General features: G+C 39.0%; 1 protein-coding gene across 1 annotated transcript in view; it reads right to left on the reverse strand.

Moving 5' to 3' along the window:
* The window catches only part of LOC144222111 (phosphatidylinositol 3,4,5-trisphosphate 3-phosphatase TPTE2-like), a 165,684-nt gene extending 139,500 nt beyond the window's left edge, over nt 1-26,184 (reverse strand). Inside the window, exons 1-2 of the mRNA XM_077752641.1 lie at nt 26,090-26,184; nt 24,914-25,024 (exon numbers count right to left, since the gene is read on the reverse strand). Of these exons, the coding sequence (XP_077608767.1) occupies nt 24,914-25,024; nt 26,090-26,184 (206 nt within the window). The remainder of the gene's footprint in view (nt 1-24,913; nt 25,025-26,089) is intronic.
* Between the last annotated feature and the right edge of the window lie 324 nt (nt 26,185-26,508).

The raw sequence follows: 26,508 nt of genomic DNA on the forward strand, positions 1-26,508 counted from the left end.
AGACATACGTGATTTTAAAAATGTATTCTTTCCTTGGCTTGAGTATACAGTAAAAATACTTTCAGATCACAGCAAATATTCTCAGTCAGATTACTTAGAAACAAGTCCAAAATTAATTCCAATGAGAAAAATTTAATCTGCCAAACACGTTCACATTTATTAGTCTCATTACTCATAGATAAAAAACAAAATGGGGAATCATAATACATCCAGCAAAAGTGAGAAAGGAACATAACTGAAGATTAACCAGTAGTCTACATTCCTCTATTTTAAAAGACTGATAAAATTTCAAAAGACATATTCATATTTTCAATCTAGAACATTTAAGTGTGATAAATGGAAAAAAATTTTTAAACATGGTACTTTTCTATAGTTTAAATGAGAATCAATTATTGTATGCCCTTCCCTCCCACACATTTTGATACCCTTCCATAGTTCTCCACTTTCTCCCTAGCTCAGAACAAGCCACATCTCCACAAAAATAAGAGATCCATCAATAGCTCCCTCCCTGAGACTTCAAAATCTGACTTACATCAATTTCAGATGAATTAGGAAAATAATCAATGTCTTCATCACCATCATTGTGCCCAGAAAGATGGTCTAGCTTACAGTCTTTTATGGAAAACTCTTATTGCCACCAATGGTCTCTAATACCTTTTGGCACTCAGATCAGTCAAGTCAACTTACCCATTGTCATCACTGTTGTCAGAGGAATCCATAATTCTGCTAAAGGGTAAAAACATACAAAAATAAAATTCAGACATTCTGGAAAGCAGTTTCTTCTTCCTGACAGAATTTTAGGACATCAAAATTAAAATCATGAGGTAACATGACAGAATGACAAACATTTTCAGGGTACAGCAATGAGGTCTCTGAGAGAGCTTCTTGGCTGTGTGTGTGTGTGTGCCCACTGGAAAAAGAAGGAAAGAATTGAGGGAGGTATAGTGTTCGTGATTAAACCTCTTTTCTTCTCCATTTTGCCAACCATTCACATATTCTGGAATCAATTTGGGAAATATGAATGATCTGAGCATAAGGATGGGGAGGGAGATCAGATAATAACTAATGAAAGCATACAGAAATAAAGAAAATGCCACAACAGTAAATATTCCAGTTTCAAGGGCTAGTCCCTGATCACCATTTGGTAGAGAAGAAAGTAGTAGGGAAGTCAAGAATGGCCTAAATAATGGGGCACCTGAGAGGCTCAGTTGGTTAAGTGTCTGACTCTTGATTTTGGCTCAGGTCATGAATTTATGGTCCAGGAGATTGAGCCCCACATTGGACTTTGTGCTGACAGCACAGAGCCTGCTTAGGATTCTCTCTCTCCACCCCTCCTGCATGCTCTTTCTCACTCTCTCTCTTTCAGTCAAAACAAACAAACAGAACAGGTATTCAGAATGGTTTCTTTTTCTCTCAATTCATTTTACAAAAAGGTATCTGGTTAAATTATCCCAAGTCAAGACTCCTCACCACCAAACCACAGGCTTGGATAATTTAATCTCTCTATAATTTAATTCCTCATTTGTAAAATAAGACACATTGAAAAGGCACTTTCTATTTGTCCAAGTCATAAATTCATGCTGTATGGTCATCATTTCACAAACATTACTGGTTTTTAGACAGCCTGCCTTCTTCACCAAATGTTATACCAAAAACACCAATGCGACAAACAACATGACAAAAAAATCATATATTTCAAAAACACTTCAAGATTCTCAAAGTACTACGTTCCCACAATTTCCTAGGAAATCTTGGATTCTTATCCATAGGAGAGTCTTCCTCCCAGAACTATAGAAGTCATACTGAAGCATGGAGTAAGAAACTAACAACAACAGAAACTCTGGGAGCCTCCTGAAGAGGGAGAGCTGTCTCTTGTGGTGCACACATGGAGGAAAAAGTCTGCTATGGACAGTCTTGAGGGGCTGAGTGGGAGGGAAAATTTTAAGTTCTGTTCTTGCTTTTCCCCTGAGTTGCTTGGAGACAATCACTGTCACTCTCAGTGGAAAGCAGCAGCAACTACCCAGATATAATTAGGATAAAATTTGGGTAGCATTACAGGGCACCTGGGTGGTTCAGTTGGCTGAGCATCCAACTCTTGATTTTGTTCAGGTCACGATCCCAGTGGTGAACTCTGCACTGAGCATGGAACATGCTTAAGATTCTCTCTCTCTCTCTGCCCCCCTCCTTTCCTTCCTCTCTCTCTCTCCCCCACTCACATGCTTTCTCTTGCTCTAAAATAAAAAAATTTTCATTGGCATTAAGTTAGCTGATGAAAACAGGGAAGGGCTGAAGAGCAATCCTTGGGCCTTCACTTCTCCACCCCTTTATCTCCAAAACCCCAGGTGAACAGCCTAGAAGTCTGCCTGCTCCAATGCCGCTTTTGCCCAGGACCTTAAAGGTGACATATCCTGACCAGAGAAATTACCAGCATCACAGTGTTTCACCATTAGGCAGACTCTCTGTCCTCAGGCTATTACCTTCCTTCATGTTAAGTTTACTGAGAAAAACATACCTTAGGTCCTAGCTTTCAACAAGAGTCACTACATAAAATGTCACCCAACCCAGGATACTGTCGAAAGTGAAAAGGACGTGCTATTAATAATTTTGCTGAGACAACAGCCACGGATTGAGATTTTCCCTAGCAAATCTTCAGCCCTTCCCTAACACAAGTTACCAGTTGGAGGGGTCAATGGCCACAAGGATATGAGCTCACAAATCAAAATAGTTAGATACCTGAGGAGTACAACCACTGAAAAAGAAATACAACAAACTGAACGACATATACTATCTGAAACAGAACTGTTGGAACATACTGAACAAGATTTGTAAGGAAGCATGAGAAATACACTTAAAGATACAAGGGAAGAGGTTAGTAAAATGAAATAAGAATTTTTAAAAATCATACAGAAAAACCCAAGAGAATATTTTCAATGTGAAAGTCTAATTGTTGAAATAAAGAATCACTTCATGGGATAAACAGTAGTTTGGATACCTGTGGAAGGCAAGTTAATCTAGAGCTGGAAGAGGAGGTTGAGAAACTCCCAGAAAATAGTAGAAAAGAGTACAAAAGAAAAACCAGTTGATATAAAGGATAAAAACAGATCTCTAACACCTGGACTCTAACACCTGGACTCTAGATAGCTAACAAAATAAAAGAAAATATTTGAAAAGTAATAAATTTCCCAAAATTAAAGAAATGATCACAAAAGCAATGTTTCATCTAACACACATTTAAATGGTATTTACTAAAGTCAGGTATTGTCCTGATGCTTCACAAATATTTCAATTGGTCCTCAACTCTCAAGATAGTTACAATTATTATTTATTTTAACCATTTCACAGATCTTGAATAGTCAGATTTCTCACTTCCACCATGCTGATTTGTAAGCCACTCACTGCTAATAAAAATCTGTGACCTTCCTGTGGCAATTCACAGTGTTTAAGGTATTGATTGCAATGGGACAACTGAAGCCCTTGCAATGACCATCTCAAAATGGTCACCCCTTCCCCACCAGTCAATGACAGAGCATCTCCCATAAGGGCATCCAGCTGTCCTAGAGAAGCTTAAAGGGACTGTAACTGGCATATGCCTTTTGTTACTGGAATACTGTCTAAGCTGTAGTAGTATAAGAAAATTGTAAGCATAAAACAAGGTCTTTAAATTGTGAGTTTGCCGAATTTCATTTACATACAGTTTACATTCATTATGAAAAAAATATGCATATATTCCCTATTCAATGAACCTTGAATTATGCTTACAATTTAGTAAAATTTGCATCTTATTACTTACTTATTATGTTTTTGATGCATGAGCCAGAGATATAAAGGGTTCCTCTTTAATCTCTGCATGGTATGGTCTTGTGGACAACCACAATCTACAATTAATCTGGGAAAAAGGAAAAGAAAAGCACATATGACTTTTATTTTTTTTATTTTTTGTTTTACAAATAGTTTATTGTCAAATTAGTTTCCACATAACACTCAGTGCTCATCCCCACAAGTGTCCTCCTCCATGCCCATCCCCCCCTCCCCCCACATCCATCAGTCCTCAGTTTTTGTCAGCATTCAAGAGTCTCTCATGGTGTGACACATATGACTTTTATATTCAGGATTTTTAAACACATAGGATACTTGCCCAGTTAGAAAGAAGGTCATTCATAGACCTTATCAGGTATGGATCAGCATTTCTAAAATCTTGAATCTACTAACTTGTAAGATCTACAGTACTGTACAACTTTATCAATCCTGTGAAATATGTATTCTGTATCTTATTTTAGTTCAAGAAATGGAAGATAAATTTTATTGAACATCCAAAACCTTAAGTTTAGTTCAAAGACGGAACACATTAACAACTGCTGTCTTGCTACATAGGATCCAGCAAGTGAAATAAAATTCATTTCAAACCAAACTGATATCATAGTGACTTATGGTATTCCCATCTTGAAACATTCCATAGCATAGATCAAAGGAATGGGAAAACAAAGATAGGTCTTTGACCTTTCACAGAGCAGATTTGTGTCATGCAAGGGAACTGGAAGTCACTGGAGAATAAGACATTGCCAAGTACACTGCCAAGTTACCAAATAGGCAGACTGAAATGTGCCACAAACCCTAAATTCTGGGCAAAGAGAGAAAAATGAAAACAAACTGAAAAATATTTTTTTCATAAATAGATCGCTTTGGGTATAAGTTTTTATTTTGAGTTTTGGGCTTGAGAGCAAGCTACCTGTAAATGTCATACCTTCAAGGGATATCACCTCATGGACAGTGGGAGTAAGAATCCCAAAGCTCTGTTCCAGAGGTGGTCAGGAGAACCAGTGTGGACCAAGACAGAGCTGCATATCTAAGGACCCTCTGTCCCTGCAAACCTCAGATTTGTTTACCTACAGGCAGGGCTGCTTTCAAGGGGCCACAGCAGAAGGGAGGTAGAGCACAGACGGATTCAGATCTTGGGACTTGAATACAACTTTTCCTAAGTGGGAGGAAACATTACTTGAAATTCTAAAGTGTTCTTTCCTGTTTCCAGTATCCTTTCAGGATAATGCCTTTAACTCTTTTTTTTTCTTTAATTTCCCCAAACTAAGCCCATTAAGTCAATTCCCCCAAGCCCCAATTCCTGACCATCAACAAGGTTACTGCGTTTTGGTCCTATATTGGCCTAGTGCACCCCCATCTCCTGCCCACACATCACCTTTCCACATCCCCTCCACCTCTGGTTGCCTGGGGATGAGGAGGTTCTTTCTGGGAGGTCCCTGGGAAGAAGCGAACATTTATTAATACTCCCCACTGCCGAGCACAAGGCAAAGCTTGCTATCTTTGGCCACAAAGACCCCCACCTGCCCCTTGCCCCCTACCATCCAGGCCTCTAAGACATTCTTCTCACTCTCTGTGAGGATGAAGGACAACATTAGCCAACATAGAGGGCAGAGGATGGGATGCCTTTGTCCAGAGACACCCCACACCCCACCCCTAGGTCTTTACCTGGTGCTGGTAACAAGCCAGTCCTGGAATAAGAACTCTGTGTCCATGGCAACCCCAAACAGATTCCAGGTAGTCCTGATATCGTAGTAGGGTGGGGAATACAATGAACTTGGTTCCACACTGATTCCAAGCGGTCCTGAGATTGTAGTAGTACAGTGGGGAATACAGTGAACTTGGCTCCAGGCTATAAGGGTCTTAAAAACAGATGCTGTTGCTCCTTAAAGATGGGGATGGGAGGGTACCAAGATCAAAGATCCCAGGATAATAATCTCAGAGCAGATGGTCTCACCTTATAGTTTTCACTTTGCAAGAAAAAGAATGATCAAAGGGCTAAATTTTTTTTTTTACTAGTATCAAATTTGACTAAAATAGGCAAGGTTGTTATAGGACTCAGGGACAAAAATTATTTACACAAGCTATCATTTTATGGGATTGAGAAGAAGCAATCAAATATTATTTGTGAATTTAAAATATACCAATTTTCCTGGTAGAGTAAACCTGAGAAGGTAGAAACAAATGCCAAAGAAATGAAAACAAATATAGAAAGTTTTAAAAATCTAGAGGAGGAGAGCCTGGTGGCTCACTCAGTTGGTTAAGCGTCTGACTTTGGCTCAGGTCATAATCTCACAGTTCGTGAGTCTGAGCCCCGCATCAGGCTCTGTGCTGACAGCTCAGCTCAGAGTCTGGAGCCTGCTTCAGATTCTGTGTCTTCCTCTTGCTCTCTGCCCCTTCTCCACTTGCTCTTTCTCTTTCTCTCTCTCTCTCTCTCTCTCTCTCTCTGTGTGTGTAAAATTGAGAGAAGAAAAGAAAAATTTAAAATCTAGATGAAACATTAGAAATTTATGTGTGAAAATTATAACATACAGATTACTACAAAAATAAGGAAGATCTGTTTGACAGTTTATGTTTGTACATGTTCTGATGCTGAATAAGTGGTCACAGTAGAAGTCATGGAAATGAGATTAAGGTCATATTTAATATTTCTGTAAGCAATTTGTAAAATACAAAAATGAATAAAACATAGTCACTGACTTCAATGTCACGTTGATGACCTCAAGGCCACACCATTTTGAAATATGCCTAGAGCATTCTGTTCTCTGTGAGAAAGACCCGGCCTAAAGAGAAACTACCAGAGCCTTGTCTGATCTAAGGAAAGGGCAAGACGACAACCTTAGCCCCTTCTAGCCTTCCTGTCTCACATAAGAGGAAGAGAGAGAGACTAAGAAACTCTTCTGAAGGTCACAGACCTTGTTTCTTTTCAGGTCTTAATATTTTATTGAAAATTGGGCTTATAAAATAATGTAACAACCGCAAATCAGATTTTTCCCTTTCCCCAGGGTTTGTTGTTTTTTATTTGGTGACTTTTCTGAATTCTACTTAAGAATTTCTAATTCAAATTTCTATAAAGTCTCTATTCTTTTTAGAATGTGCCACTGCAGTCAGCTTGATTAGCAAATGGTCAGCTAATAAATGGACAGAGAGTCCCTCAGATGCCTGGAACCAGTAAGTCTCCTACTAGATACAAAAGAGCTTCATGTGCATGCTTGAGCATGCCTTCCACATAGCCAGGCAGGTTACAACTCCACCATGACATACATTTTCTTCTTGTGCAAACCCTGAAGTTTGGTCAGAGATGAGAGCTTTAGGTCTCTTCAGGTCTCTCCTAAGTTTGCAAAATCCTAGGTACGTGGATAGCCCTAATATACAGAGGGCCTTCTAGAGTCTCAGGAATAGGTTTCCGCTTTTTAAAGCTCTCTATGGATATCTCATTACACAACTTTTTCTTTTGCCTCAACTACTATCTATGCCTCAGGTAGCCATGATGTTCAACAGTGGTCTTTGACTATCTTCAACAAATGTCCCCAGGGAAAAGGCTGGGGGAGCTCCAGGTCAAGCCAAATTAAGACAGTCTCGTGAGTGGAGTCTTGGAGGGATACACTAGATAGATCAAATAATGACATTTCTCTGGGAATAGACCTTTGAAGGAGTTCTAACCCCATTCTGTCCCCTCCATTGGCCCCCAAGTGGCTGGTTTATTCCATGACTGCAGGATGTTGGTCCTCAAGGCTACCAGGGAGCTGAGGAGAGTGTTTCAGGACTGGTGTGAGTTACAACACCACAAAGCTCACTATTCTTACCAAAATCTGGCCTATGTTCTTAAATAAATGCTCCCCAGATTGCTGAAAGCCTGTGATTAATTTCTAGAGTTCTGAAAAAAGTGATTCTGACCATTTTTGCCAGTATTCTTGGTAATTTTACGAAGGGAAGTATTTTTGGAGATCCCTACTTTGGCATGTTCACTGGCATTACTTCTGAACTTACTTATAAATACACTGTGAAATTCAAAAGAAAGAAAGGGAATTACTAAGTGATCACAGGCACATAAACACACACATACATACATGCATACACACACTCTGCTACTGAAACTAAAGTGGTAAGTGACAGAAGCTTGGAATGCTCTGGAAGGGTGCCAAGCCAAAAAATCTAGAGTTTTGTTGGTTAACATTGTGGCTGCCTGAAGTGGTAACTAGGAGGTGGGGCAAACAGTAGGCGAACCAAAATGCTTCAAGAAAAAAAAAAAGAGAGAAGAAAAGAAAGAAAAGAGAGAGGGAGAGAGAAACGAAGAAAGTTGTAAAAGGTGATGTCAAGAAAAGACTTTGAAAAACTCTAACATATTTCTGGGAATCTAGAGTTTTATTGTTAGCTAAGTAACAGGATTTGAATTTGACTGAGTGGGAGCTGAATCTGAGACCTGCACACATATCCAGGTACTCAAACTGGATATATATCTAGTTCAAAAGAAAAACTTGAAAAAAATCTATCTGCTGACAGAAAATCAACAAGCAAATCAGTCAGTCTCTATTGGCATTGGGTTTAAAAAATATTAGTAATTTTAATTTAATAGTCTTTCCTAATGTTTTGTAACCATCTCTACTCTCTTGGGATCTGAATTTATACCACACTGTCTAAGAAACTTCAATCCAATCAATGAAATTGAAATAGTTCTTGATTGGTGGTGATTCCTAGCACCCAGCAGGAACCAAGGCAAATCATCTCAATTTAGGTCCCTCAGGATTCCCAAAGCTAAAGTTTAGTCAAATAGGAGCTCCTTTTTAAAGTTTTTTTTTTTTTTTTAATTAACAATAGAACTCCCTTATGAACCACAGCTGAAATCCTACTCAGAGGTGAAAAACAGAGCTTGTCTTCTAAGATGAGACACAAGAGAAGGGTGTTCATTCTTAGCACTTTTATTCATAGTACTGGAAGCCCTAGCCACAGCAATCAGACAAGAAATACAAGATATCTAAATAGGTAAGGAAGACATCAAACTGTCGCTATTTGCGGATGACATATATACATAAAAATACGTAGACTCCACCAATAAACTGTTAGAATAAATGAATTCAGTAAAGTATTAGGATACAAAAATACACAGAAATTGGTTGTGCTTCTAAACAATAATGAAGTACCAGAAAAATGAACAATTCCATTTACAATTGCACCAAAATAATAGCTAGTAATAAACTTAACCAAGGAGATGGAGGACATGTATTCTGAAAATTATATTGATTTTAAAAACTGAGGATGATAACAAATAAATGGAAAGATATTCCATGCTCATTGATTGGAAAAATTAATCTTGTTAAAATGTCCATACAGCCCAAAACAATCAATAGATTCAATGTAATCCCTCTTAAAATACAAACAGCATTTTTCACAGAACTAGAAGGAAGAATCCAAAAATGCATGCAGAACCCAAAAGACCTTGAATAGCTAAGGATTTTTGAGAAACAACAACAAAGCTCGAGTTACCACAATCCTAGATTTTGAGATATACTACAAAGCTGTAGTCATCAAAACAGTATGGCACTGGCACAAAAGTAGAACACACATCAGTGGAACAGAAGAGAGAGACTAGAAATAAGCCAAGACTTAAAGGGTCAATTAATCTGGGACAAAGCAAGCAAGAATATACAATAGAGAAAAGATAGTCTCTTCAACAAACGGTGTTGGGAAAACTGGACAGCAACATGCAAAAGAATGAAACTAGACCACTTTATTACACATACACAAAAATAAACTTAAAATGAACTAAAGACCTAACTGTGAGACCTGAAACCACAAAATTCCTAGAAGAGAACACAGGCAATAATTTCTTTGACATCAGCCATAGCAACATATATACATATATTATACATATATACCACCTCTTCTTTATCCACTCATCTGTTGATGGAAATTAAGATTGCTTCCGTATTTTGGCTATGGTAAATAATGCTAATAATATATATACATAAAAAAGGATGAAATCTTGTCATTGGTAAAAACATGGATGAACCCAGAGAGTATATGCTAAGTGAAATAAGTCAGACACAAATAGACAAATACCATATGATTTCATTTATATGTAGAATCTTAAAAACAAAACAAACAAGTAAACAAAAAGCAGAAACAGACCCATAAATACAGAGAACAAATTGCTGGTTATCAGATGGTAGGGGAGTGGGGGGATCGACGAGATGACTAAAGGGGGGCAGGAGGGACAGGCTTCTAGTTATGGAATGAGTAAGTCAGGGGGATAAAAGGTACAGCATAAGGAATATAGTCAATGGTACTATAATAATGTTGTATAAGGACAGGTGGTACCTACATTTGGGAGAATAGCAGAAGGTATAGACTTATTCAATCATATGTTGTACACCTGAAACCAATGTAACCTTGTATGTCAACTACACTTCAGTTTACAAAAAGAAGTACAATCTTTGACATAGGCCATAGCAACTTCTTTCTAGATAGATTTCCTGAGGCAAGGGAAACAAAAGCAAAAATAAACTATTGGGCTACATCAAAATAGAAACCTTCTGTCCAGCAAAGGAAACAATCAACAAAGCTAAAAAGCAACCTATGGAATGGGAAAAGATATTTGCAAATGACACTGTGATAAGGGATTAGTATCCAAAATATGTAAAGAACTGACACAACTCAACATCCAAAAAAATGAATACAATTAAAAATAGGAAGAAGGCATGAATAGACATTTTTCTAAACACCACCTACAGACAGCCAACAGACACATGAAAAGAAGCTCAACATCACTTATCAGGAATATGCAAATCAAAACTACAATGAGTTATCACCTCACACCTGTCACAATGTCTAAAATTAACAACACAGGCAACAACAGGTATTATTAGCAAGGCTGTGGAGAAAGGCGAATCCTCTTGCATTATTAGTGGGAATGTAAGCTGGTGCAGCCACTCTGGAAACAGTATGGAGGTTCCTCCAAAGGTTAAAAATATAACCACCATATGATCCAGCAATTGCACTACTAGGTATTTACTCAAAGAATATAAAAATACCAATTCAAAATCATACATGCACCCTGATGTTTATAGCAGCAGCATCTACAATAGCCAAATTATGGAAATAATCCAAGTGCCCACTGATTGAGGAATGAATAAAGATGTGTTACAGATATCTATAGATATAGATATATCTCCACAATAGCTCTCAGCCATAAAAAGAATGCAATCTTGCCATTTGCCATGACATGGAGGGAACTAGAGAGTATTATGCTAAGTGAAATAGTCAGAGAAAGACAAACACCATATGATTTCACTCATATGTGGAATTTAAGAAACAAAGCAAATGAGCAAGAGGGAAAAAATGAGAGACGGGCAAACCAAGAAACAGACTCTTAACTATAGAGAACAAACTGATGGTTACCAGAAGGGAGGTAACTGGTGGAGGGGTCAAGTACGTGATGGGGATTAAGGAGTGCACTTGTGATGAGCACCACGTGTTGTATCGAAGTGTTGAATCGCTATATTATACATCTGTATCTAATATAACACTGTTAACTAACTGGAATTTAAATAAAAACAAAAAAGTACAGACTTTAGTGGCAAAACAGGGTCAGCTATTTAAGTAGGGGCATTTCATGACATTTTGTTTTAGGTAGGCTGTTTAGCAATAGTGAGAAAAAGAATTTAAGAGGAACAACACTGAAGAATTAGAGATCTAGTAACAGGCTACAGCACAGCTTAGGTGAGAGACGCTGAGAACTGACAAACCAGAGTAGTCCTAAGAACTGAGAGGAGACACAGACTTCAAAAATAGACAAAACTCTGTAAAACCTGTGAATGACTAGTTATGTGGAAGGTTAAGGGGGACATGGCTCCCCTGCTTCTTCCTTAGATGACTGGGTGTTCCTTACTGATACTGGAAATAAGAAGGGAGAACAAGTTGGTAGAGAAAGACAATGGGCTCAGTTTTTTTTTTTAATGTTTTATTTATTTCTGAGAGAGAGACAGCGTGAGCAGGGGGGGGGTCAGAGAGAGAGGGAGACACAGAATCTGACGCAGGCTCCAGGCTCTGAGCTGTCAGCACAGAGCCCGACATGGGGCTCGAAACCACGAACTGTGAGATCATGACCTGAGCCGAAGTTGGACGCTTAACCGACTGAGCCACCCAGGTGCCCCTAATGGGTTCAGTTTAGAAGGTCTTAGGCTTGGGGTGCTTATGGGAAACCAAGGCTGGGAATGTTTAACAAGCAATTGAAGCTTGAAGCTCAGAGAAGTCAGCACTGACAGCTAACCACTTGAGTGGAATACTCACCTAAGGAGACTTAAAAGACAGTAGCAGCCACGTGCTGTACCTTGGGTTTTCCTGAAACTCAGGAAAAGCTGGATTCTTTTTGGAATAAGACAGTATTTAAGCAGAAACAATTATGTCGAAAAATATAAAGCAATCCTCACACATCAAAATATTAAAAACTACCTAAATGTCAAAGAAAAATAGAATGGTTAATATGGTATATCCACCTCCAAGAATATCAGTTCTTTTAAGTAACGTGTAGGAAGGTTCACATAAATATGTTTAAAGATTTTTTAAAAACCGTAACATTTAATCATACTTTAAAAACTATTATGTAAATAACTATGTATATAGCAAAGTCTGGAAAGACACAAATATATTAAAAGTAATTTTTCAAAAGTAATTTTTTCGGGGCACCTGCATGGCTTAAGTCGGTTAAGTGTCTGACTTTAGCTTAGGTCATGATCTCGCGGTTCGTGGGTTCGAGCCCCGCGTCGGGCTCTGTGCTGACTGCCAGCTCAGAGCCTGGAGACTGTTTCAGTCTGTGACTCCCTCTCTCTCTCTCACTCTCCCCTTCTCACGCTGTCTCTCTCTCTCTCTCTCCTAGACATAACTTTAAAAAAAAGTAATTTTTTCAAATTATTCAAAATTCTCCCTAGAATACTTTTACAATGGGAAAACAACTGTTAGAAACATGTTTTTCCACAATGAGAAAACACCTCGCACAGCTGGATGGCGATCATAAAGATAGACGGACAATCACGCGTGGATAAGGCCCGGAGAAACTGAAACCCTCCTACATTGCTGGTGGGGATGCAAAACGGTGCAGCCACTTTGGATAAACAGTTTGGTAGTTTCTCCAAAGGTTAAACAGAGCCACCACATGACCCAGCAATTCTTAGGTATATACCAAAAGGATATACTTAGGATACACCATATCCACACAAAGACTTGTATGTGAGTGTTCATTGCAAAATCATATTAGCCCAAAAGTAGAAACAATCCAAATGTGGATCAACTGACGAATGATTATTTAAAATGTGGGGTATCCATACAATGTAATATTATCCAGCAATAAAAGGGAATGAAGTACTGACGTGCTACAAGTTGGGTGAACCTTGAAATCATGCTACATGAAGGAAACCACACATGAAAGATGCCAAGCTGTCAGATTCCATGTATAGGAAATGCCCAGAATAGGCATGGCTATAGAGACAGCAAGTAGTTAGAGGTTGCCTAGGTCTGGAGTGGAGAGAGGGGAGAAGATTAGAGAAGATGAGTAATAGATACGGGGTTTCTGGGGTGATGATGATGTGTAACTCTATACTAAAATCCTTTGAACTGCGTACTTTAGAAGGGTGAATCATATGGTGAGTTCTATCTCAATAAACGCTTTTTTAAAAACCTCATTTACACCCACCCCCAGGAGAGACTAACACAGCCTTGCATCCTACCCAATCCCATGCTTGATGCATGGTAGGCCCTCCGAAAGTGCAGAGTGCATCAAATGAAGAGTGAGGGTGGTGGCCTCTGATTTTCTGCCTTGGTACACGGTTTGTCCCCCAGCCGCCACTCCTATCTCTCTCCCTTTCTAAATAACTAAATAAATAGATAGATAAACATTTTTTAAAAATAAAAATAAAAATGGTGAAAGGTTAATTGTAAGTTTTTCATACATCCACATTATTTTCCAGTGGCATTAACACTGTCCAGGTATTTAAAAATAGGTCATGTGGGCAAGAAAAACTTGAACTCTAGAAAATACAAAGTAGTCATAATAGGAGGTTTTTGAACCTGGAGAAGGAAGGATAATTTTCCATAAATGGTTTGTCACAACTGTGGTTCTTATATGCAGACACTTTAATTGCTGTATTACCGATTTGCTTCTTTAGATGGAGATATGAGGCATAATAATTACAGATGCTTCTGAAAGGAAAAATAACTCCTCATATCAAGAAAAGATTTGTAGGGGCGCCTGGGTGGCTTAGTCGGTTAAGCGTCCGACTTTCGCTTAGGTCATGATCTCACGGTTCGTGGGTTTGAGCCCCGCGTCGGGCTCTGTGCTGACTGCCAGCTCAGAGCCTGGAGCCTGTTTCAGTCTGTGACTCCCTCTCTCTCTGACCCTCCCCTGCTCACGCTGTCTCTCTCACTCTCTCTCTCCTAGAAATAAATAAAAATATTTAAAAAAAAAAAGAAAATATTTGTAGAGGAGAAACTATCACTATAAGATGTCATCTTAAAGGGTATGATCTTCTATAGAATGAATTATCAGCCCAGGGAGAAACATTTGCTGGGATTTGACAATGAATAGTTTACTGGTTAATAATAGTTCATCAGTGAGCTGAGTAGACTCCTTCGTTTCTTCACTCATTTATTCATCTTTTTCATTCATTGGTTGAGTAATTACCAAGCATCTAATGTGCCCAACACTGCTAGGCATTGAGAATATAGAAATAAGAAGGGCATCATTCCAGTCCTCACAGAACTCACAGGCTTGGTCGAGTAGGGCGGATGAAGTATATAAGTGATCAAAGAGAATCCACTGGGGGCGGAAGTACCAAATGGGTTAACTCAAGTTTCAGAGGTGGCATCAAGAACAAATGGCTCTTATTGCCTCAGAAGAGATGCTGGGATGTGTTCTATGGAATGAATAACTCAGAGCCAATCAAAGATGAAAAGAAGACTAAAAAAAATAAAATAAAATAAAACATAAAAAAGATGAAAAGAAGACTAAAGCAATAGTCCAGACAAAACTTGGTGGAGGCCTCAATCAAGTGGGTACCAGTGGGGATAGAAAGGAGGGGGGAAATGTACAAGATCTGGAAGAGGCAGAAGAGGCTGGACTTCATGGCCAGATGATTGTGAGGATCAGAGTTGGGCAGGGGAGAAGGAATTTCTTAGATAGTTTAAGACAAGTGCTGGGGAGGGTCAGGATAAAAATTCAACATGAGTGTGAGAAATGGAAAATAATTTTAATAGAGCACCTTTACTCCTATCTTAAATTGTAAGCTGCCTCCCCACCCTTTCCCTCTCCTTGAGATCGCACTCCGTTCTGTTTGCTCTGGCGTGTGAACCTATTCTTTCTGCCAAGTGAGTCAGTCTCAGTTAGAGCTGTGCTGACATGTATTAAATTTCCTGTAAAAGAAACTAGTATGTCACATCACACTCTTGCGCGCACACACACGCACACACACCATACACATTCAAGCACACAGGGACAAGTACATAGAAAAAACATAGTATCATTTGTAAAAAATTACAAAAACAAAGACACAAAATGACTATGCTTACAGCAGAAAAGCCATCCTGCACTCATAACAAACCCCAAGAAACTCTGATTGTTACCCTTACGTGTTCTTCAATCCTGGAGTAGAACATGAGCTTTCCTGCACATGTTAAAATCTTGATGCATCCTGACCTATTTGGAATGATTTTCTAAGTTGTTTTTTCAGTTCTATTATTTTATACAAAATGCTATAAATCTGGAAGTTTGTAGTGTTTGTTTTCTTTTAATTTCCACTGTGAACTCAGCTGTTTGCAGTTCACATCCATGTATTTAACTGTATCCACCCCTAACACAGAGGATACTGATACGTGTCCAATGAGGATGTGATCGTGAGAAGCAGGTCCATGACCCCATAAATCAGCTCAGACAGCTGCTGCAGCACCTTGAGAGGGAGAGAAAGGGAGGAGAGTTGAACTCACAAGGGGCGCCTACCCCAAGGACACTGTCGATCGAGGGCAGAGAAAAATGAGACTTTCTAAATTCTGACTTGCTTATGAAGCTTTTGTGATTTCCAGTTTTCATAGTGGTAAAGCAGAAAGAATTTAGATGTGTATATTTGAGTCCTATTGAGATTTTCCCAGCCTCCCTATCCATATCTTTATCGATATCCACATCATCCCTGCCTATAACTATACCCTTATCCACACTCAGATCCATTTCTGTATCTTTTCATCTTCCTGCTGCGTCATCCCAGCAGTAAGGGCAGAGCAGACCGAGAAAGACTGAGACTCACTGCAGGCAATTCAGGCTGACTAGGACAAGTTCAGCAAGGACACACTCCACCTACCTTTACAGTATAATTCTGGGAACATTTATGAAGGGTTCACGTCACATTGTTTAAGAAGGCACTTGTTGGGAGGAGCATTGGGTGTTATGTGGAAGTGATGAATAGCTGGGTTCTGCTCCCGAAACCAATACTACACGATTTTTTTAATGTTTTTTTATTTTAATGTTTTTTAATGTTTATTTATTTTTTTGAGAGAGAGAGAGAAAGCGCACAGCTGGGGAGGGGCAGAGAGAGAGAGGGAGACAGAAGATCCGAAGCAGGCTCTGCGCTGTCGGCACAAAGCCTGATATAGGACTCAAACTCCTGAGCTGTGAGATCATGACCTGAGCCAAAATCCCTTAACCAACTGAGACACCAGGCGCCCCTTGATAAATCAACTTTTTAAAATAGATGTAACAGGGGCACCTGGGTGGCTTAGTCGGTTAAGCGTCCGACTTTCGCTTAGGTCATGATCTCGCGGTTCGTGGGTTCGAGCCCCACGTCCAGCTCTGTGCTGACTGCCAGCTCAGAGCCTGGAGCCTGTTTCAGTCTGTGACTCCCTCTCTCTCTGACCCTCCCCTGCTCACGCTGTCTCTCTCTCTCTCTCTCTCCTAGAAATAAATAAAACATTAAAAAATTTAAAATAGATGTAACATAAGAGGTTTATATCTAAAGGTCTTGTCTCCTAAGTGTCCTTGGAGGAGAGGCTGATTCTAGGGCTGGGCTGAGAGAAATCTAATTGAGCCTGGAAAACCTTGGGCCTGAAAATAAGGAAAGACCGAAAACAGCAACCCCACAATGATAAGGCATGATAAAGAATGCAGGAGCCAACCTAAAGGAGTTTCCAACGGCCAAAGGTGGAGCGATTTGGGCAACAAAATAATGACAGTATGGGTTATAACCTACAGAATAAAATAAATATCCACAAGTCATACATATCAATATAAATTCACTACAAAATCACTACTAGGTGAACATCACAATAATACTTGTTGCAGGCAAGATCTATCCACCGATAGATATTATTAAAATCTGTGAGTGGAAATCCGAGGAAAAACAAGACATGAATATAGTCTCAATGTATCTCCTCTAGGTTATTTATCAATTACAAAGGAAAAAAACCATAAATTGACAGTGGAGACACCACCTCAATCAGGTGACCAAAGTTAACATCACCAGTAAGAAGACATTAACAACATCATGTGCTTTCTGAAAAGATACACTGAGGACACTTCAACTCTGTGGTAGTGTTATCAAAAACATATAGCCTCAGTCTAATTGTGGGAAAACATCAGACAGACCCCAAGTGAGGGGCATTCTACAAAATACTTGACCAGAACTCTCCAAAAGTGTCAAGGTCATGAAGGCAGAGACCAAGAAACTCTCCCAGATTGGAAGAAACTAAGGAGACATACAATTAAATGCAGTAGGAGATTCTGATTCAATCCCAGAATGACAGACAAGAAGACATCAGAGGGAAAACTGAGGAAATTCAAATAAGGTTTGAGTTTAATGAATAGTATTCTAACAATGCTATTTTCTGGTTTCGATAACCGAACTATGGTTGTATAATTATTACCATTAGAGAAAGCTTGATGAAGGATATACTTGAACTCCAGATACTACTTTTAAAACTCTTCCATAAATCTAAAGTTATTTAAAATTAGAAGTTTTATTTTTAAGAGCTTAGTTCAAATATCTCCTCTAAGCCTTTATTACTTCTATGACCTTCCTGGGCTTCATTTTCCTTACTGAACAGGAACTTAGGATGGATGATCCCCAAGCCCATTCTATAGAACTATAGAGTTGCAGTCTGCCTTCATTTCCTTCTGCAGACCAAATGACCATTGATTAGCAGTTGTTGAAAGGCAGAATCTTGAAAACAGTCATGAAATGACCATTGTAGGTCAACTATCTCTTCAGTTCAAACTTCCAATTTAAGGAAAAATTATACAGCACTGGAGAATTGTCGCCAGCTTGGTAGGGGTCAGAAGCCAAGAGGTAACTTACTGGCCCGAAAGAATTGCTAAGAGAATTTTAGTCTAGAAGAAAACATAAACCAGAGGGTTTTTTTTTTTTCAGTCATTAAAGAATAGTGGAATCATAAGGAGTCATTTTGTTTCTTTAATGTCATCATTGTCTTTTTAGAATTAAAAATACATCTGAAAAAAAATGCTTATACTTGTAATGGATAAGTGTATTGTTGAAACTCGCCACCTCTCTAATCCTAACATCTAGGGAGAATGTCCCAGGAATGCTTTGGCAGTTAAAAAATAAATCAGCTTGGCAGAGTTCATTTCCCTTGACACCCTCCCACACACCCACAGATGCATTTCTCTTGACCACTACGGACATTCCATGCTCTTTTTCCAACAGTATCCGCCTCCCCATTCTCATTCTCCTGTGGGCCCTTCATCCCTGCGGATACACGGCTTCTAATTCAAGCATTAATCTGAGCTCAAGGATACAATGCCTCAAACTAGAAGAGATCACCTTTTCATGGTGATTTCCAAGTTTGGCAAAGTTTTCTTTAGTTGCTGACAATCAGAAATTCTCATCCTCTTTATTTATCTACTTTTTGCTCTCATTCCAAATCTCCACTCATCAAGTTTCTCCTTCAATGCAACAACAAGTATTTTGTGTTGTTGTTTAAGATTTTAAGTAATCTCTACACCTACGGTGAGACTGGAATTTACAACCCCAAGATCAAGAGTCGCATGCTGTACTGACTGAGCCAGGCAGGTGCCCCCAACAAGTGTTTTTTTTAATACTCTGCCCCATGTGGTACATTTTCTAAGTGTTAAAGGAAGTTGAGATAGTTTTCTAAAATTTCCTGGAAAATTTTTGCAGTCAAATCTCTGGAGAGTAGAAACCACCCAGAAAACTCACTAGAAGCTTATTTAGAATGATTCACTTTCAGAAAAACTAGCAAGACTTTTCATGGGCCTTTCCCTATGGAGTACTCACAACCATATGCCCCAAGGAAAGAACATGTTTTCAGAATTACTCAGCATTGTTAGAGCGGTAATGAAAGTACATGTTGGTGGTAATGGTGATAAGTCAGTACTTGTTGGGATTACATGACCTCTTTTCAGTTGCCTAGAGCTCCACTCACCTATTTCATAGTAGCCATCTGCTCAAAGGTGGCTCCTTTGCCACCAGTCCTGGCTCTATCAGGGGGTGCTTTTAATCCCTGACTGGGTTAATCCACATATCTGAAAGATTTATCCTTTCAAGTACCAAAACAAAAATATTGGTTAAAGTATTCTCTATAGAATGTTCAGGTATTTACCCATCCTTGCATTTAAAGTAGAGTACACTGCATATAAGTTAATATTTCCGGATGAGCCCTATTTTAATGTGATGCCCTATGGCTAGGGAAATGTATAGCACTGTCTGGTTTTGTTTCCATTATTCTAGGGCCACACTCTTTTGAATTTCTAGGTTATACTTTTAGTTTTTCTTTTTCTCCTTCACTGTCAAGGTGCTGGCCTACTCACTGTTACCAATGTGCTTGCCTATGTATTTTCCAGCTACTTCTAATCTGATGTAGATCTAGGAATGAAATCTCTGGGATCATAACATTGCATGTAAAGTAAGTCTGTAGACCCAGAGGGAGGCATAAACTCTTATGTTATTAATATACATGAACTTTGAGTATGATTCGGAAGAAGTGAAGGAAGCTAGAAAGAAAGTAAAATGATGCATTGGACTTAATTATTGAAAAAGTCTCCTCTGAGGAGCCAAGCTACAAAAATATGAGATTATAACATTCTTTCACTGAGGTATATTTCATATACAATAAAATGCTTAGATGTTCAGTAGATAGTTTACTAAGTATTGACACATGTGTATACCCATGTGACCCCATTACTTAAAGATGTAGAGCATTTTTATCACCCCAGAAACTCCTTTGTGTCTTTTCAAGCCAATGTCCCTCTTCCTATCAACACACAAACACACACACACACACACAGGCAGTAGGTGTTCTGGTTTCTATTGCAATAGATTTCATTTGTCTGCCCTTGAACTTTGCATGAATGGAATCATACAATATATACTTTTCTATATCTGGCTTCTTTAGTTCATTACAATGTTTTGGAGGCTCAAGTTGTTGCATGTAGTCATGGTTCACTTGTTTTTATTGTTAAGTAGTAATCCATTGCACAGATATAGCACAATTTGTTTATCCATTCTTCAGTTGATGGAATTTTGAATTCTAACTTGGAGCTCTAATAAATAAAGCCTTATGAATATTTAAGTATAAGCGTTTTTGAGGACTTATATTTCTGTTTCTTTTGGGTAAATACCTAAGAGTTGAGTTTTTTTAATAGGCCCAATCTTACCACTTATTTTTGTAATCATATATATATCTACGTATGCATCCCTGAAATGTTATTGCTTGGTTTTTAAGCTTTAGAATTAACCTATAGACAAAGCAAGCAAAATGTAACTATAGTTCTAGAAAAAAGAGTGGAGAAATGAGCCTGGTGGGGAAAAGGAAGGGCACATGCAAAGGCCCAAGGTGGAAAATATTTGATGTACTTGAGGATCTGACTGAAGGGCATGTGGCTGGAGCATAATGTTCGGAGGAAATCGTGGTAGGAAATGCAGCTGATGAGGATGGCTGGGATTACATCATGCAGAGTTTAGTAGGCTGCATTTCAGCGTGCTAGGTTTTATCTTAAGCACATCCAACCAATGATCTTAGGAAGCCAAGTAATATGGGCCGTTGTTCTCCACGGAGGAGATGAAAGTATAAAGGGCAAAGAAGACAAAGTTCCAGCAGTAAAGTTCTGGGGAGATGGGCTTGCCCTTAGTTAGCTATAGATGGAGAAACATGGGCATATGTGACATATATTTTGGAGGTAGAATTTGAGCTCATGACATCCACCAAATGAATTTCCATGTAAAAAATAGAATAAAATTAAACAAATTTCCAAGAACTATTTTTGAAATCTTAAATTTATCATCTTTTTGGTGTAGGCTTGATTTCTGTGAGTCATTAAAAGGTATTTCCAGGACAGCTAAAGAAATGAGACTAAGGAGAAAAGGTAAATAAAAAGCCTTCTCTCCCTATTAATAAGCTTTTCCTAATCTTCTGATGGTTAAGTATTTTTCAAAGTCAGCCAGCTGTTCCCTTATATCAAAGGCAGTTGGGGGTTATTAAGTGTGCAGTCCCAGGTTCTACCCTAGACTTACTGAATCTCAATCTCAAGGAAGCTAGGGATTGGGATTTGCATTTTAAACTAATTCCCCAGAGAATTATGATTCCCAGACATTTGAGAAGTATTGTTCTATGCTTCCCCAAAGCAGTAACAGCCACCATTCTATACTAGCCCAAATCCCTTTTGCTGCTGGATAAGTTGGATATAGTTAGGTCTTGATGAGTCCAAACTGTTACACAGTAATATTGGAAAAGAGCATCTCAGATAAATGAAGGGAAATATTGAGAAGAGCATACATTTAGAGTCACTTTTCCCAGCATAGGATATCTAAAAAATGCTACTGCAAAAAAAAAAAATCTAAAGATGCTACTGCAAAAGGCATATTTTTAAAAGCTACACTGGGATAAAAATAAGGCAACAAGTAACAGGAACAGAAAGGACTAGAAAGCAAATCCAAAGGAAAAGTTAATGTCTGTGCTGATCCTGGTGGCTAGAACATCCCAGGGCCCAGGAAATGAAGCCTATAAACTGAACAGGTGGAAGTCAAACTGTCCCCCCACATAAAGTCAGGCAGTAGAGGACATCTCAGTGAAGGAACCAGATCATCCACCACACTAGTGGTAGTTGTGAGATTTTTAGACGGGAATATTGTGAGCCGTTTGGGGCAAGACTCCTTAGACACCATTCCAGAAGTCACACATCAGGGAGGCAGGTATAACACAGTGGCTAAGAGTGTGAACTGCGGAGGAAATTGCCAGGGGTATGATCTTGACTCCAGTGTTTTCTTAATGTGACCTTGGACAAGCTCTATGACTTCATCGGGTCTCAGTGTCCTTATCTGGAGACACATAGCTCACAAAATTGGCCTAAAGATTAAGTTATTTAAAACATGTCAAGTGCCTTGACCAGTACCTCGCACATAGCAAACTCTCCACAAATATTAGTTGGGATTACATGCACTGGTGCCCTCACAGCAAATGCCAAGCAGACTAGTCTCTTTGGACTTAACCTTAAAATGCCCAAATCACACACATTTAGCTCTAGTATTTGGAAATACAAACAGTGGTCTCTATTTCTGGTTATAAACATTGGCAAGTTATTTCTTTAACATTCTAGAACCCTGTAATAAGTATAAATAATATATGGCCTCACAGCTACTTCTCCATAGATGTGTAATTCCACATGTTAATTTCAGGACCTAGTTTATTCCAACTGGATCTAGTCCCTCCCTCTGGTCTTCCGCTCTCATCTGCCATTGGCCCAACACCAGACATTCTGCCTCAGCGTGGCTTCTAGCCCATCTCAAATGCAATCATTCTCCAGTCCCGCAGCTGCTATTTCTTGCCAGATTGGCTTCTTTCATGCTTTGCAACATTTTGCTTTGCCAAATCTGTATTACTTCTACACAGAGACAACAAACAGCTGTCGATTTTTATAGTCACCACACCCTCTTGAGCTCTAGAAAACAAATTCCCTAAAAGCAAATTTTGTATTTTAAATTTGTTTTTAAATGAAAAAGAAAAAAAACCCTCTTCTTTTACTTCTACTGAGTCTTATTGAATGGGCCGTAAATTTTAATTTTAAGTAATGGGACTTTGGATAGGTTATGCTCGCACTATCAGTACTTCCTGCATTATGTGTGTCTATTAATTACCCACCAATGTCATAGGCTGGAAAGGAACAGTGAAAAATTGAAAGTGGTGTGAGGGATCTATGACAGCCTTTTTCTTCTTCAAAAGTTCCGTTAGGTCTTAAACGAGATTTTAAATATATGGAAATTAAGTTAAAATTACTCATTAACAAATTTCCTCTTTTGACTGAAATAACTTTCAGACAATTATTATTGATTATTTTTGAGTATCACCTCATGGATCTTCAGAATCCATTGATCTTTACAGTGAGGTCAAGCAAACATCCTTATCACAATGTTACTTTTTACAACTGTGATCAAGGAACCCATAGCAAGTTCTGCTACCACTTGTATTTGGGAAGGAATTTTTCCTTTAAAATGTCAGACTTGAAATTTAAGTCTTTTTCCTGACTTGGCAATAAGTAAAGTTTAATCTAATGAATAAGGGTGACAAGTTACTGAGAACCCAACACAAAAGCAATAGGACTGTTTTCTAATAAATGCCTCAAAACAGCCAAAGTCCAACCTACATAAAACATTGCTCTGCCTTGATCTTCTTGAACAAGAAGTTCCAGTTGGAAAACAGTCACTCTAGGGATCGTGCTAGAAGGACATCTGGATCCCACAATGGGAGAGGAGAAACAGATGGTGACTGCGTGGAAGAAGAGCTGTGGCCCTTTGACAGCCCAGAGCTGCTCAATTCATGTTTCTTTTCCTTGTTTTCCTAACATGCAGGAAACAATAATTAGGAAAACAAGGATATTGTTTTAACGTCTCCATCTAATTAGCTTCAAAAATATTTTCTTGTTCAAGAGCTCTCCAAGGAAATTGTACATTTGTACCACGGGTGTCACAGTAATAAAGCATTGCATGTCAATCAAAATATCAATAAAGATCACATTCTCATCTTTATCCTATGAATATTTCATTAGATTCTGAATGCAGGCTGGTGCTTAATTTGCTATGTCTCAGCACCCTTACCCCACCTTAGATAAAAAGCAAATAGCTACAACATAATTTATTGTGCATATGTGAACTTCAGAGCTTGACTGCCTGGGTTCAAATCCTGACTCAGTCACTCACTGTGCTTTTGGGCAAACAAGTTATTTAACTTCTTTGTACCTCACCTTCGTCATTTGTGAACTGAGAAGAATGCCTTCCAGGGTTGATGTGTGAATTAAATGAATTAATTTAACACATGTAAGCATCTGCACAATGTCAGCACTAGTAGGCGTTCAAGAAATGCTAGCTGTCTTTAGTTTATTAAGATCTTACACAGACTTTTCTTGATGCTGGTGATTTCTAGATTATGAAATTCCTATCCTTGTCAGTGTCCAGTGTGACAGGAAATCATGTGCTGCCTCAGGGACCTGTGGAATGGACTGGCCAACAGTGAATCTTCCTCAGCCACAGTGATGGTTGTATAACCTTGAGCAAGTCCTTTTTCTGGGAGTCTCCCACGGCCATGCAAATTCAATGAGCTGCCTTCACCTGTGTGCCCAGGCTGCTACACAGAGCTCATACAGCAGGCCGTTCTTGACTGGAAAGATGCAGATCTGTAAGATCCTCTGGGAAATTACTCATAGCAAGCGTTTCTTTTCTAAGTTTCCATAAGTTACTGCTGTCAGAAAAGCTCTTCAGATAAATTAAAGAAACAATACCTAATGATTCTGAAAGCTTAGTTAAATCCATTTTGATCACTAAATTCACAGTAGGCCAGTTTGGTGCCCAAAGGATGTCTCCCTCTGGTTTCTGCTTCCTATAAACCCAGGGTTCCTGCCTGGAGGGGGCCTCACCAGTTATGTAAATGAGTGAGGCAAGATCATAGGGAGTGTTAGGAAGGGTGAAAAACTGGATTGTAGAGGCATCAATAAAAGGATTCTAATTAAAACTTTTTGTTGAAAATTTATCTGTAGGCCAAAGTTAATCCTCAGGCAACCAGATATCAACTTTTGTTCATGTTTTTTAATTGGTATACCTACCCGAATTGTAACAAGATTCTCACAGAGACGGGACACCAGGGCTCTTCTTTCCAGGAAGCAGCAGGGTCAGTCAAGTGGCCCACAGTATGGTTCTGCAGGAAGGTGACAGGCCTGAGGCGGCGCAAACATTGGCAGACACAATGAGAAAAACACAAAATAAAGATTATACTGACCAACAAGATGGCATCTTAAGATACTGTCCCCAGTTCCCAAATCAGTCAAAGAATCCAGGAGAGACCCTGACTTTGTCCAATTATGCCCGAATGTCATCGATCAGTTCTAAGACTATGTGAGAATTACTGGTTATATTGATACACTTGTCAGGGAAGCTCTCATAACCCAGGTGATGGAGGAGCAGTAATTAATGGTGGCGCTATTCTCCTAGAGTCAGGCTCTAACTTTAATTTGTTGTTGTTGTTATTTAAAGCATCTAATGCTTGTGAGGTGTTATTTAGAGTTTTGCCGAGTATAAGCAGACAGTTTGCTTTAATTTCTAGGTGTAAAACTTTTTAAAGAGCTGGGGGTCCTACAAGAGAAAGAGAAATGGCAGCCATTTACCATTACTAATTTGCAAATATGTAGGTAAGCTGAATCTGGGTATTATTTTATAAAGCAGAGCTTTTATTACCTCTTGTTCTTTTCAAAAAACATTTTTTAGGGGAAATCCTCTACTCAACGAGTAAAAGTATCAACCCATACCAACAGATGTTGGAATTCCTTTGACCTTGGCATATGAGTCACACCTGATTGTCAGTCTTCCCTGATTAGCCTCCAGTTCCGTGATTGCCTGGGAGGGTAAGTGTGGTTGACAGGATTGTTTCTAAGACATACTTCACAGGCTGTTACTACGTGCTGAACTGTCCTTGAACAAATTTTTCCCAGTAAACACCCTTTGAGCCATTTAATAAGTTTTATCCCTCCCTAAATGAAAGGCCTGAGTGCTTTAATCATCTTTCAGCTCTGTGAGCTCAGTAATAGTAATTGCCCCTGCTCTATTTGTAACCATCCTAAGGGCTAGAGACAGTGTCCGTGAGTCAGACCCCAGTTTATTTCCTTGGGAGAGTAGGTGGGATTGAGTCTCCTTATAATCAATAGAGCAGGCAAGCTATTTTCCTGAACCCAGTATCTACAGCCTACAATATCCAGTAATTGCCAGAAACTCACACAATTGTTTACCTGTCCCATAGCCCCTTCAAGGCCAACAGCCAATTTTTGCATTTTCTCTGAATATCTAGGGCTGATTGAGTGACAGGTTTGTCCTTTAAAATCATCTCAGCCTTAGGGGTGTCAGGGGAATACCCACATATTTAATGAGAGCCTCCCTCAACCTCTCCAGGAAGGCCATCAGGCTCTCATTCTGTGTAAAATAGAGGTTAATTTAGCATAATTTAAGGGTTTAACTTTAGACCTCCTTAATTTCTCTAAAGCACAAGCTTGAAAGTGGTGGCAATACCATTTCTTAATGGGATGATCATAGTCCCAGTTAGGATCTCAGGATGAAATTACCTGGGACCCTGAGGAAAACTGGGTTTCCTATAGGACCTCCAGTCCCATGATGATGATTGAGTTGGGTTTGTTTGTTTTTTATTTTTTAT

The sequence above is a fragment of the Crocuta crocuta genome, unplaced genomic scaffold (assembly GCF_008692635.1).
Source record: "Crocuta crocuta isolate KB4526 unplaced genomic scaffold, BGI_CrCroc_1.0 scaffold190, whole genome shotgun sequence".
Lineage (NCBI taxonomy): Eukaryota > Metazoa > Chordata > Mammalia > Carnivora > Hyaenidae > Crocuta > Crocuta crocuta.